This window comes from Ornithodoros turicata, chromosome 1 (assembly GCF_037126465.1).
Source record: "Ornithodoros turicata isolate Travis chromosome 1, ASM3712646v1, whole genome shotgun sequence".
Lineage (NCBI taxonomy): Eukaryota > Metazoa > Arthropoda > Arachnida > Ixodida > Argasidae > Ornithodoros > Ornithodoros turicata.
Genome location: NC_088201.1, coordinates 63,553,518 through 63,567,834, shown reverse-complemented (window position 1 = coordinate 63,567,834; position 14,317 = coordinate 63,553,518). Strand labels below are relative to the sequence as shown.

The window sequence follows — 14,317 nt, the reverse complement described above, 5'->3', positions numbered from 1 at the left end:
AAAAATTAAAAAAGTTACAAAGTTAAAAAAAAAAGAAAATGTTGTGCGTTCCTGGACTTTTGTAAACAGCCAACACTACAATACAATAAAAGCGGGAGTTTTCCGTGTCACGTTGAATTAAGATTGTCTTTCACATCACATCTGGACAACATCTCTAAAAAAATCCGGATTAAATTGTGTGGATAAAATCCAAAAAAATCCACCGAATAAAATCCGTGTGGATTAAATCCAAACAAGCCTGCGACCTATGGACTGTAGACAGGCAAGCATAGAGAAATCGTGCTCGTCTTCGTTCAGCTGTATAGGCGGTCAGGTTCTTCAACAAGATGCAAATTTGCAAAGATGCAAGATGCAAAGAAAACCAAGCAGCTCGTACTAAAGGTACATTTGAATTTTCGTGTCTCATCAGTGTAGCCCCTCAATTTCCGGTACAGCATCTGTATTACAACAACCAACAACGACATTACCTGACTCGTGTGTTACTACTTCCTCAGCTCAATTACTATCGAAATTTCCCTAGGCGACTACAAAGCACTCTCGACAGAATCTACGATGACCTTAAGTATTCCGATGTAACAGCTTCATTCTGAAAACAGGACACACAGTACAATGGCAACAGGAAAGCAACATATTCCTGTCATTGCAGCTGACGGTGCTACACTGTTTCGCCGTTCTCACCTTCTTTTTTTTTTTAATTATTTCAGTGCATTAACACCTCGAACGTGGTCTACATGTTCCTGCGTTTCCAGAATATTCTTCCTACGGACCCAGAAAACCCTGTTTATCGTGCAGAACATGTCTTTCCTCCAGTCAAGACACTCGACAGATACAGTAAGAAAAAATACTTTCGAAACCAATATTAGGGTGACATGGATTTTCGTGAAGTTTACTTGCCCCATGTGGCCTGGTACACCACGAAATATCGCGTTCCAACTTGACTTGATAATAGGTGGGACAATTTTGTTTAGCATGTAAATGCATCTGCACGCATTGCGTTGTTAGTTGCGTGGCTATAGTCCGGTGTTGCTTATTGGTTCCCCGCTCTTAGTTCAGAATGACGTATAACAAACTAACTACTATAATAACTTTCTACACTGATCTAACTGCATGTTTGCAAGTGAACAGAAACGATACTACTTCACAAAATAAGCTTGTTTAGTCTATAAGCCTACTCTGAAACTCACTGGCTTCATTTGATAGCGTATGCAATGTGCAGTTCTATCGGCACAGATGATAGAACGTCAGTGAAGACCTTATACCTTGTTGAGACATTTTCATTTATTGATGTTTAATTCGCTTATGGAAAGCATTAGATTCGCTTTGGACTTGATCAACACTGAGCTCTGGTGTTGTGCGTTCTGTAAGGGCAACACAATGACTACATTTCGGCTTCCGCTTTGTTTTCAGTAACCGAACCCTGATATGAACCCATATTGTCGTTTTGTTCTATACATGAAGAAAGACTCGATAACAAGGACACTATAGGCTAACGGGTATCGTCTACACACCTGGCGCACTATCACGCCTACAGAAAAGCGTTATCAGGCATTATTAGCTAGAGTCTGTACCCCTATTACAGTGCCTCCAAAGGACGGAACAATCCTGATCGGTAGCCTAGCTGGAATTAGCATGGCCTTCGACCTTGTCCTCTGCATTGGCGTCGCATCCGTAAGCATAATCGCGCTCTCTATATAAAAAAGTGTGAAAGGGCGGTAACTGCGCTCGTTATCACTTGGATAGACTCCTCCTCTGTTGCCTCAAAACCGAAAGAGAATCACTTGTTACCACCTGAGCCCGCTTGCGCGAACGTTGAGGAAGTTCCTCAGCGCTGTGCTCAGTAGCCTTGTCAATGCTCTACGCGAACCGTTGAGAAGTGTGTAGCGTATGCCTGAAGCACTACCGAAACAACTGAGGACACCACTTAGGAACTTCCTCAACGTTCGTGCAAGCGTGCCAGACGACAGGATGTCCGTAATAGCAGGCACACCTTTGCGAACGCCGCAGGCGTGTGTGTGAGATAAAGGCAACTGAGGACTGGTTTGAAATTTGCGAAAACATGGTCAGTCGGCCTACCTTGCGTCTATAGAGCAGCAGTGCTGAGACAACGCATGTAGCAGCAGGTGCTACTCAAGAGACTGTTACTAGGTTAGCAGGCAGCAAAACAAGATGGCGGAACGGGGGTACTTCTTGGGGGGGGGGGGATCTGGTTATTTGTCAGGAAAAGTCAGTCAGAAAAGACGGCTTGCTATTCCTTAGAAAAAGTAAAAAGGTGTAAAAAAAGTTACCAAGCAAATTCTAGCGGGCAGTCAAAGGAGGAAGGCAGGAGACGTTCCATTGCTATTAAAAATCTTTCTTTTTACGTTTGGAGCGGGATAGCACTTCGAGATATAGCGCTCTCGACTATTCTGCGTGTTCTGAAACTGTACCACAAAGTGCTCACAATGTACCTTTTGGAGGATACGCGTTTGTAGCCATAACGTACAAATAATATTCCTTCAGGAGGCTCTAACATTGCCATGACTTCAGGAAGATACAGCGCTTATACCTCAAAAGGGATGTGCATAGGACAAGTCGTTTATACCCAAAAATGCATAACGTTTTCCTATAGAGTGCTGGCTACCTGCTGCATGCGGTAATGTTACGCCTTTGCAGGCTTGCAGCTTTCCAACTTGTGTATTGGGCGCGAGGACATGTGGTGGCGGCCCCTGTCGGAAGCGCATCCCTGTTGTGGAATGCAGGATAACATGCTCGATCGCCGCTTTGGCAGCGTATCTCCTGCGGTTTTGTTTCGTTGATCTGGTCTTCTAGCTTCGTACACCAGTCCTTGGATTGATTGATTTCTCGTGCGATACATCAGCTCGTTCGATATCGAATTAAATTTTCTGAGAATATACACGAGCTCCGTATTTTGAGAGACCACGGAATCCAATGCTGTCATTCGCAGCATATGTCGCAATGGAGATTGCAGAATTATGCATCTTCCATGAACGCGAACTGTAATTCCTGGTGAAACCCTTGTCAGCAACGTATGTCTCGAATTTCTCGAATCTCTTCGCACATCAGAAAAATGAAAAAGCTTTTGCTTAAATAGCAAACTAGTCAGCTTAAAAAGTGATGCACAGTTGCGATTTAATATGCGTCAGTTCATTGTGAATAGTGTCTGCATTGTCACAAAACCATAGCGCTTGCTGTTTATAATTAATTTCGGGTCGATTATTTGTCGCTCAACTCCTGTATACGTCGTTTTATTTTGCATATATAGATTTTTAAAATGTTGAACGTTAAACAGTATTAAATTTCAGGGTTTATGGTTGAAAACGCGGTTTCCTCTGCTGCATTTAGACATAACCTATTAGGAAATACATGCTGAGTACGCTCATCGCGTGTTTGTCACAGAATATTTGTTCCGCAAAGGCAGTACAGGAGTGAGCACTGACCTACACATTGTGTAGCCAGTAGACGAATTAGACGAAATGCAAATATCACAGGAAAGAAAACTGAAGCAGTCTTCCAAAGCAGCACCGCAGGTTTAAATTAGCCGACAAGTGCTTTGATCGTTACTAATCGTCTCATGGGCATGCCTACCATTAGCAAGAAAATTGTTTCTTCGCTTTCTTTCTATTTTTCAATTCTTCATTCCTTTCACCATTGAGTGTCTTTGCCATCTGGCGAAGCTATTCATAGCTCAAGCTGCATGGATGAACCAGTCCAGAAGCAGGCTCGTTGAGCGGCAAAAACTGATTATTGTGGCAAGAAAAGGTGAAAATACGCGATGTGGGCACCAGGCAACGAGCAGAATCAGAAAGAACATCGAAATAGCGAGACTCAATATTCGAGCTGTGCATCCTGCTAGCATGCGCCGAAGCAGGCGGGAGTCACGTGATCCTACTTTCTCCCCCAAAACGACGGCAGCGCCGTCTCTCGAGTGGTGGAGCTCGCACCCCATGGTGCATTAGAGTTGACCCGCCTCCGTGAATCAATTGCTAATGTGGCCGCTTACCGCTCGCGGCCTCCCACACGGTTATTTTACCTCTGCTATATGGCACCTTCCTTGGATCAGTGATAAGCATCGTGATAGTTTTGCAGAAATTTGACTTAGCTGTTGTCTCTGTGCGCGTCTATTTCTTTTATGCGTTTTTTACGCAGGACAGCCGCTGCATGGTACTGTCTGCTTGGATGTGGGGAGTGGTCGACGCGTCCCTTGACTTCTGCATCGGAATCGCGTCGGGAAATATGAGCTTCATGGACGTATGCTTAGCAGCCAATACGTGTGATCATTAGTTTTACGTGGAATTATTCTAGGCCATAGCACGGAAAACTACAACGCCACCAACCGAATCATCGCCTCGTTATGTGAGTTGCAGTACTGAGCACGCATTTTGTCAAGCCCTATCATGAATTGCACACAGATTACCTACAAGAAAGTGAAGCAACTTCTTCACTTGAAAAAAAAAAAAGAACAACACCAGCCTCTCTGGACTACAAGAACTACCAAAATATCATATCTAACAGAAAAAAAAAATGTTTCTTTCGTCCTCCTTCAAGGGAATTAATTCATAATCATGCACGTATGAACCAATGTCCAGGGAAAACACTGATACCCCATCCCATACAGACCCGAAGTGGTATTCATATGCAAAATCACACATATGTATACATGTACATGTACCTAATGGAGCCTATACGTTGAACAAGGAAGTAGTGTGACGTGAACAACGCCTGTAATTGTGCAGATCAACCGCACGGTGCCGTGCACTGCCCGAACGTCAGCTGACCACCATACAAAATGTTTTCTTTCGTGAAGTTCCACCCGATCCAGTCACAGCGTGAACAGTACTGTATAATATGCTCCGCGTACGTCTTCCGCGACTGCACACTGAACACAATCCCGTCACAACTTGTCCAATTGGTGCAGATGGCGTACACACACACACAGTTAAAACAGAACTTCACCACAATGCACGCTCCTAGCCAACCGTCATTCCGAATGATATCATTCTTTGTCCTTCTTTGCTGAAAATGGGAGGAGGCGCCTATCTGAGACACATTATGCCTGTCCCAGATATAGGCTCCTCCCCCTGTTTTGAACGAATCACGACACAGAATGATATCATTCGGAATGGCGGTTGGCTAGGGGCGTGCTATGTGGTGAAGTTCTATTTTAACAGTGCAGGTCTACGTCAGACTACCAAATGACAGTGCGAATTCCTCCGAGAGCGACGAAGTTGCTCAGCGCTAGTTTTTGTATAGAATAGATGGGTCACTGTTCTGTAAGAGCTGAGTGATGGGTGTTCTCCGTAGCACGAAAGGCATGAATGCCACGTATAGCCTGCTTGAAAGCATCAAAACATAAAACTTTGCAAGAAACGTACCTGTTCGGGGAATCTTAAAGGAGGTAAGAACTCCTATCTGCAGGTATTTAGTTATGGGTGTAATAGGTGTAATATTGTTCTTCTACGCTTCTTAATTCTATTTACAATTTAATATTTAATACTTCTCGTTCATAACGTGTGCAGCGTTAATACAAAAATGCACTCTTTTTCGGATACGGGCGAGTAGACGTACCGCCGTCCAGATACCTCTATCCATTGTTACGTCATTTGAAGAATTGTAGCACCCAATCAGACGCCAATGCGGAGGTACACAACATTCTGCTCTACACTCTTAAAAATGAACTTCACCACATACAATTATGAACCGCATAAGTGTCACAAAAAAGGCGTACGCCTCCCGTTTTCAACAAATCAGGGAAGATAACGATATCATTCGAGATGATGGTTGGCTAGGAGCATGCTATGCGGTGAAGTTCATTTTTAAAAGTGCACGTTTTTGATCTCGAAAAGGCGTACGATACCACATGGCGTTTCGGGATTCTGCAAGATCTACACGCATATGGTGTCACAGGGTGCATGTACAGGTGCATTGAGAATTTCCTCAGGGATAGAAAGTTTCGTGTCCGTCTGGGCTCAACTTTATCTGACGTCTTTGTACAAGAGAACGGGGTTCCACAGGGGTCTGTGCTGAGCGTTACGCTATTCGTTGTGAAAATGAACACGATAGCGAGAGCCATTCCACCTGGGTCCAGTACTCGCTTTACGTAGACGATGTCCAGGTTTCCTACACAGCATCAAGTCTTTCGACAGCTGAGAGACAGGTGAAGCTCACGATCAACCGTCTGTCTAAGTGGGCTGATGAAAACGGCTTCAGGTTTTCCGCGCAAAAGACAGCGTGTGTTGTTTTTACGAGGAGGCGAGGTACATTTGCTGAGCCCTCGCTGCTCCTCGGTGGCAACATACTGCCAGTTTGTGATGGGCAAAAATTTCTGGGGGTGGTCTTTGACAAGAAGCTGTCTTTTGTGCCACACATAAACTATATAAAACAGAAGTGCCTGAAATCCTGCAACATACTCAAAGTTCTATCCCATCGATCGTGGGGAGCCGACAAAGTCACACTGTTTCGGGTCTACGACTCGGTTGTGCGATCGGTAATTGAGTACGGGAGTGTTGTGTACGGCTCGGTGCGGCCTTCGGCATTGAAGGTGTTGAACCCCATCCACCACGAAGGCATCCGACTCGCCACCGGTGCCTTCAGGACGTCCCGTTTGTATGTTGAGGGCAATGAATGGTCGCTCGAGAGACGGAGACAATTTGAACATGCGAAGGCTGCGCTAAAGTACAGATGCCAAGGCGATGACCCAGTTGTACACTGTAGTGTGAACCCCGCTCTGGAGCGATACTTCCTTGCAAAGCCCTCTATTCTACCCTCGTTTCCGCTTCGTGTGCAGGCGGCGAGTTCTGGTGTGGGATTCAGTCCCTTTGTCCTTTCGCTGCAGCAGGCAGTCCTCGATGCTGCCCCTTGGCAGAGACACCTAATACAATCCAACTTAAAAATGACACAGTTTGACAAACAATCCACTGTACACACTGTCATTCTCCAGGAATTCCTGGAGATTCACCATAACTTCGGGAACCACCATGCAATCTACACTGACGGGACCAAAGTAATAAGCAATGGTGTGGTGGCCGTTGCCCTTGAAGGTGATTCTATTATAACGGCACGCTTGAATACGAACGCCACAGTTTTCACCGCAGAGCTTTACGCGATTCTCCTGGCTCTGCGGCACATTCAACAAAACGACCCTGAAAATTCAGTTACTTACTCCGATTCGATAAGCTGTGTGCGTGCGCTGCTTTCATGCTCTGACAGCAAGAATCACCTCGTCAAGCGAGTACGGGCGCTTGCGACTCAGCTTTGTTCCCGAGGCTCTTCAATCTGTCTCTGCTGGGTCCCCAGGATCCCGGGGAATGAACGAGCCGACCGTGAGGCTCGGCGAGCGTTGGCACAAGAGGAGTCAGCTCTAGGACTACCCTACCAAGACATCCTGCCAGTGTTAAAGAGAGCTGTCTACACACAGTGGCAGCAGGAGTGGGACATCGAAGAAAATAACAAGCTACACGTCACACAGCCACACGTCCCCCCCCCCCCGCCCCCCGCATCGGACTGAACACATCAACAGATCCTCCGAAGTTCTTTACGCCAGATTGAGGATTGGGCACACAGGGCTCACGCATAACCACCTACTCAGAGGTCAGGATCCGCCAGCTTGCGCGCACTGCGGTGACAGCTTGACTGTCTTGCACGTACTGGCACCCTGCCCTCACTTCGAACACCAACGCCAATAGTATTTCACCGCATTCTACAGATACCATGTCCCACTCCACCTATAGCCCTTCTACTGGGTGACACTCCTCTTGTGCCGTTTGATAATGTCATCCAGTTTTTGACAATGTGTGGGTTACTTAGTCAGATGTAGATGTTCAGCATTGCTCCGCTTTTACCCTTTATCACCGAACTCCTCCTGTAAATATCTCATCCTGGATCACCTCATCGCTCACACTTGTAGATAGCTTTTAACTGCCATACTCACTTGTTATCGTTATCCTCCTCTCTCTCTTATCCTGGACCATCTCATCGCTCATACTTGTAGATAGCTTTTAACTACCACACACTCTCTCTCACATCATCTCGGCGGGCCGGCTTGGTCATAGCTCGGCATTTCGGCTCGGAACTCACGATCATAATCATCTGATAAGGCTTGAGTTCAGCCGCGGCTACGAACTCACGTGAAGGTCTCGACATGGCGTATCGGTGAGCTCGATCATGCCGCATATTAGTGTACTCACCGGATAACATCACACACTCTTAAAAATGAGCTTCACCGCGTAGCACACTCCTAGCCAACCATGATCTCGAATGATATCGTTCTCTGCCCTTATTTGTTGAAAACGGGAGACATCCGCCTTTTTTGTGACACTTATGCTGTTCATAATTGTCACAAAAAAGGCGTACGCCTACCGTTTTCAACAAAGGGCAGATAACGATATCATTCGAGATTATGGTTGGCTAGGAAGCGAGCTACGCGGTGAAGTTCATTTCCAGAAGCGCACTTGTAAACAGAGCAGGTGTGATGTTATCTGGTGAGGCGCTACACTCTTAAAAATGAACTTCAGCGCATAGCACGCTCCTAGCAAACCACCATCCCGAATGACAACGTTCTCGCCCTAGATTTGTTGAAAACGGGAGGAGGAGCCTATTGTGTTCATTATGCACGGCACAAAATAGGCTTCTCCTCCCGTTTTCAACAAATCAGGGGCGAGAACGTTGTCATTCGGGATGGTGGTTGGCTAGGAGCGTGCTATGTGGTGAAGTTCATTTTTAAGAGTGTAATATGCGACATGATCGAGCTCGTAGCCGCAGCTGAACTCATTCCTTAACAGATGATTGTGATCGTGAGTTTCGAGGCCCGAAATGCCGAGCTATGAGCTTGGTAGAGTTCATAGAGTATGTGCGGAGCACGGATAACCCCTTCCTATATACGCAGGCTGATGCCTACCGCAGAACCACGTCCGGATCTGAACCAATAGAAAAAGGAAACCCAGCAAACAAGTACAGGATTGATAATGAAACAGAATATTTTGACGCTCCTCTTGAGGTATGTGGTACTTCAACATAACACAGCATGACGTTAGTATTGGGACGAGCGAATCGTATAAGGACGAGAGAAATTGCTCGCCACGATATAGAGTGGAGGCACTCCATCATGACCCAAGCTTTAGAAAAACGTGCGCGAATGAGTCGATTGCATCGGGTATGTTTTGTACTGCCTCTAATTAATTAATTAGATATGAACTATGGATGTCCTAAATATCAGTCGTACAGTGTCAAACAGTTGTCTAGCGCCTTCAGAAACCATGGATTCAATTGTTGCATTAATATTTCAAGAATACGTAACTGATCTCAGTTAATCAACTAGAGACTGTACAACAGGCACTGACTTGTACAAGACAACTACCAACAATATACAGCTGGTTTCATTCTCGAACAATGTACGCGTCTTTCTTTGTTCGAGTTACATGGGACCCCGTACGAAAATTCCAGATCGGCCGGACACGAGCCCGGATTCAGGCCAGATCGGGTCAGATCTGAAAGCGAGCATGGTATATCCGGTTTTATCTGGTTTTAACCGACAGGTGCCGGACGCAGATCCGGAAACCAGTCTGTGTTAGTCCGGATTCATCAGTATTATCCGGACACCTGTCCAGATCAATTGGAACCAGATCCGACCAGACAAGGTCCGATCCGGATTCACGACCATATAAGGTCCGGACAGGCCGGATCCGGAACTCATCGGAATGATCGTGCCCTTTACGAGCATGTCCTGTGTGATGCATTTCACGTTGGACGAATCTTTCGTGATAATTAACCGTCGCAATTAATGTCCGGTGCGAACGACTAGTGAGCTAGAAAGAATAATGGAGAAGAGAGACAGGAGAGGAACTAGTTAAGGTCTCTCAGTCCCGGTCGTCAAACAGCAACGACAAATATCAGTGTACGACTGTTCACGTTTATTTTGCATGCTAACCAGTAAAAGTGAAGTTCACTACAAATTCAGTTCTGTAAAGTTGGGCGATAAGCAGACACAGTCAAAAACCCTCACACATTTCTTTAGATCCTGCGGCAAAGCAATTATTTCCAATGCACAAGTTCTGGCCCTTAATGCACAAGTTCATGTGTTAGCTGGTATGTCTTTCCAAATTAAATAATGAGGTATAAGAGAAAAGTACTGCGACCTACCACACAACTGCAATAACTATATAAGGCCAGATCTGGCCGCACACAGTGTGTCCTACTGAAATGCACAATGGTTTCAAAAAGTGGTACCACACTGCAAAAGTAGAAAACAACATACATATGCTGTTTTCTACCTTTGTGGTGTGATATCCACCTTCTTTAAATCTTTGTGAATATTTTATGTGGGACACTGTTTGCAGTCAGATCTGGCCTGATATACAAGCAGATCTAGTCAGGCCAGATACCAGACAGAACAGGAATTGGGACATATCCAGATCTGGCATATTAATCAGGCCAGATACCAGACAGATCAGGAATGGGGACATTTCCAGATCTGGCCTGACAAGAAAGCCAGATCTGGAAATGTCCCAATTCCTGATCAAAAACAGATCTGGAAGTTGTGATCAGGTCAGATAAAAATCAGATCTGACTTTTTCGTAAGGGACATCCTGTATCGAACTGAGGTATAAGATAAAATGAGTTTTAGTTATAGCACAGTATACATAGGACGGCAGACATAATGTGCGCTGCATTGTGTCAGTATGAGTCAGGAGTATGGGTCAAGATGCAAGCAGTGGCCACCATGGGTACTACCACATTGGGTACTACATTGTGAAAATCTGTTTACAGGTTGAGCCGAATGCGCTGGTAAGCATATAGGCACTTGCCTTCACATTACATTCGACTGATTCCGACAAGAACACTTGGTGTTCCACGTGGCAACATTTCTGAAAGAGGAAGAGTTTTGTTATTCAATTGTAATCATAAAAAGTTTGTGATGGGAGCACGTACGAATTTGCATAATTTGCGAAGCATAGGAGCTATAGCTCCTACACTTCATTAATCCAAATAATTACCAAGCGTCACGCAGGGGAGTGCACAAAAGAGGCGTGCTGCCATGCTGACCACAAGTTACGCGATAAAAATAATGAAAGTTTATCGAAACCATTCTGCTAGTTCATGATGAACAAAGGGTGCCTCAACACCTCTGTTCTTTCTTTCACCCAGGTTACTCCCGAGCCTGAAGAGCAACCTGTTCGGTTACCCGTAAGTTACGCAGTTTCGAGTCGACACAGGTTGCAGAATCATGCAATATGGAAATGATTTCGCTTCGGAACGCAGGTGGGAAGACTACTGTACTTGATCGCATACGTTATACTGAGGCTCGTCATCAAGGTAAGTTAGCTTGAAAGTGAAAAGATGAAGGTACGCGTCCTGTATCTCGACACCAAAGAATACCTCTTGATGTCAGCAGTCTCCACAGGCTGTTTGAGAAATTAGCAGCTTTAGTCGCTTGCCTAGACCTCGGATATCTAGATGCCATGCGCGAGGTAGTACTGCTGTTGAGCGTTTAATATTGTATTAGACGAAATCTTGCGACGTTCATTCATTACAGCAATTACATTTTGCGTGTGAATCCTATGGATCTGCTTTCATTGAGAGTATGCCAACCTAGTTGTATTACTGTTCCGCTATGAATTCGCAAAGCCGTGCGCCAGAGCGTTATAAGTAGAGGCCCAACCGCTCGCGGCGTTTCTCGAGCTGCACGTGACGCTGTTGAGAAACGCCTACATAAACGTAAGCAAGCAGGAAGCGTCTTACCAGTAACTCAGCGGACAGCTTTTATTGTATTGGTGTTACACCGATCACTGTAGAGCGGAGAATAGATTAGTAACGTCCAACAAAATATCTTAAGAAAGCGTGCACAGGAAACTCAACGTCCTGCTTACGTGTTCGGACGTGACGGATAACTCCCTACGATTGGCACACATCTTAGCATCGCAGTTAAGTAAATTAAAAGTCACCCACCAAAATAAATTATAGGCTCAAAATCATGTGGACCCACCCAACGTAGAGGGCCTCTCAAATGTTCGTGTGGGCTGCAGCGTGTTGTACGCCCGTTCTTGCGCAAGAACAACAATCGCGGCTGACACGTACCACGCAGGAGAGAGAGAGAGGTATTTCATGTGCGGGTCCCTCTAGAGATAGCTTCACCCTCCTTCCGGAATCCCGTAAGAGAAAAGTGAGGTTGACGTGTGTCCGTGACGCAGCAGGACCCAATGAGAGTGCCGATCGGGAGGCTTCCACGCAGCCGCTTGCTATAGATGAGGCAGCGCCTCCAACATCAGCGCTACTCGGCAGATGGCATAGCGTTTTTGTGAACTGTAGCGAATTCAGCTGGTCGTTGTGGTGCAGAAAAAGTTCCCTCAGTCCAACGTGCGCCGCGTTTCATTGGTCCTTCTGTTCGCTCTTTGTTCGTTTGTAGGCTGAACCCACGCTGGTACACTGCACTGCGCTGCACGAAAACGACCAGCTGAATTCGCTAAGTTGCGCACTGATAGCACGCCGTTCTGCGAAAATGTTTTACGTGGTCTGTCTTGCTGGACTGCTGAGGATATGAACATCGTTTCGCGAGCAATCGCAAATGCCACTTCTTTGCATTCTTCCAGACAATAGCGCTAGCAGGTATCCAAGATTATGCATCGAGAATGGGAGAAGGCAAGGACGACGAAATCCACGACCATGGCGCAATGCAAAAAAGCGATGGGCATAGAGAGGACGGTGGTCCAGAAGGTAAAGACGTTCAATCCCTGGTACCGCCAGAGCAACCACCGCCTTCTTTCACGCCTCCCTACCTCCAGTCGGCAGAAGCGTCCACCCGTGACAAAGACAATTACGGAGGGCCTCCTGCAGGCTTTCATTTTCCCCAGTTTCAAGCGACGCCTCTCAGGGGGCACACAATATGACTCGCGTTAGACGTTTGTTCCATAGCACTACCGCGCTTGATTGTTATTTACTGACTACTGTGTGTGCTGCACAGAAAATGGATTCTTAATTAAAAGCTAATACTTTACTCGTTCCGTTCAGATCATTGCTAAATATTTCTTCTGGCTGCTATGAAGGTGACGGGGAATGTGAGTGGAGGTCAGGAGCTAGCCTCTTCCATGGTGGTGCGCTTTATGAGGGGGAACACGCGTGGCGGCGCTCTGTGGCGACACAGGAAAGCAAATTGCGGGAGTTTTATGGCGAATTCGGGTGGTCATTTCGTGGCAACTTTTTTTGCCAGATCCCGATCAGTCATGTTCGCCTGGTCAAAGCGAAGCAATCTCCCATGTTCGGGGGGGCTTTCCAAGCAGCTAGAATTTTGCAGAGATAGCACTTTTTTCACCCGGTCTCGGAACGACCGAGTAGCGGGTTGCCCAACTATATCCGGTGTCGTCACATCCGCACTGAACGGTGGCGAGTGCCCTCATTGGTCCGCACGTCGAAATTCACGCGGTTTAGCAGACGACGGAATCCGAAGACGAGCGACTGCGATGTCCCTAGCGTGATCCAAGTGACTAAAACCGCTAGATTCCTGGCGCTCATGTTCGGGTGGCAACGGTCACGTGATCCAGCTCTGACACCGACCTAGCAATTTCCGAGCGCTAGGCCGTGTTGCCATGAAATGACCACCCGAATTCGCCAATACTGTTTTGTCTGGTGCCGGCACCCCCGCCCTATCAGCCTGTGATACCAGGTCGTAACAGCGTCGCTCGCCGTTATCAGTTGTCAACGCAGTGCTGGCGGGAGTGACGGCAACCATAGAAATCATAAGGAGAGAGGCTAGAAGAAACGCTGCGAGGAGAGAGTAATGGGGGACAGCAAAGGAGCTGTACGGAGGCGAGACCTCCTCCCATCATCCTAGTCCAGGAGGCGCCATGATCGAGATTGTGGATTCGGCCACAGCCTTTCCACGCGTGAAGGCCAGGAGCGTTCGGCGCCATGGTATCCAATCCCATGCGTGCTTGCTTCCGCTGGGCTCCGTGTGCTATGGCGTGTGCGAAGTGTGTTTGTTTTGTCTGCTCTCACGTGTGCGCTTGGATTGTGTCTTATTCCGTAAGGGACGAGTATCGTATGCTTTAAACCTTGTGCTCCGACATGAAAGAACGGCGCCACGGAACTCGTAGGAGACACCTTTCGTAACACGCTAGGCCTACCGTATCTATCACGGCAGCTCGCATGTTGAGATGCCCCCTTCACTAGCTTGGTTTCTAGTTATTATGCGAGTTCTATGGACGGCAACAGAAGGTACGGCAGCGCAGAGGCGGAGAGTTTTCATTTTCCCAGGGGGGGCAAGGGCGCACCGCGAAATAAGTACTCTGGCAGGGGTGGGGGATATGTTTATTAAGAAAAAAAAGAAAGG

General features: G+C 46.6%; 1 protein-coding gene across 2 annotated transcripts in view; it reads left to right on the top strand.

The window, feature by feature from the left end:
• The window catches only part of LOC135399705 (uncharacterized), a 60,847-nt gene extending 47,862 nt beyond the window's left edge, over positions 1 to 12,985 (top strand). The window contains exons 7-15 of one of the 2 annotated variants that reach the window (XM_064631442.1): positions 705 to 831; positions 1,580 to 1,668; positions 4,147 to 4,248; positions 4,303 to 4,353; positions 8,882 to 8,992; positions 10,762 to 10,779; positions 11,140 to 11,178; positions 11,254 to 11,307; positions 12,582 to 12,985. In XM_064631442.1, the coding sequence (XP_064487512.1) occupies positions 705 to 831; positions 1,580 to 1,668; positions 4,147 to 4,248; positions 4,303 to 4,353; positions 8,882 to 8,992; positions 10,762 to 10,779; positions 11,140 to 11,178; positions 11,254 to 11,307; positions 12,582 to 12,878 (888 nt within the window). In that variant the 3' untranslated portion in view covers positions 12,879 to 12,985. Of the gene's footprint in view, positions 1 to 704; positions 832 to 1,579; positions 1,669 to 4,146; positions 4,249 to 4,302; positions 4,354 to 8,881; positions 8,993 to 10,761; positions 10,780 to 11,139; positions 11,179 to 11,253; positions 11,308 to 12,581 lie in introns of those variants that run through there. The other variant, XM_064631450.1, reaches the window with a different exon arrangement.
• The last annotated feature ends 1,332 nt before the right edge of the window (positions 12,986 to 14,317 follow it).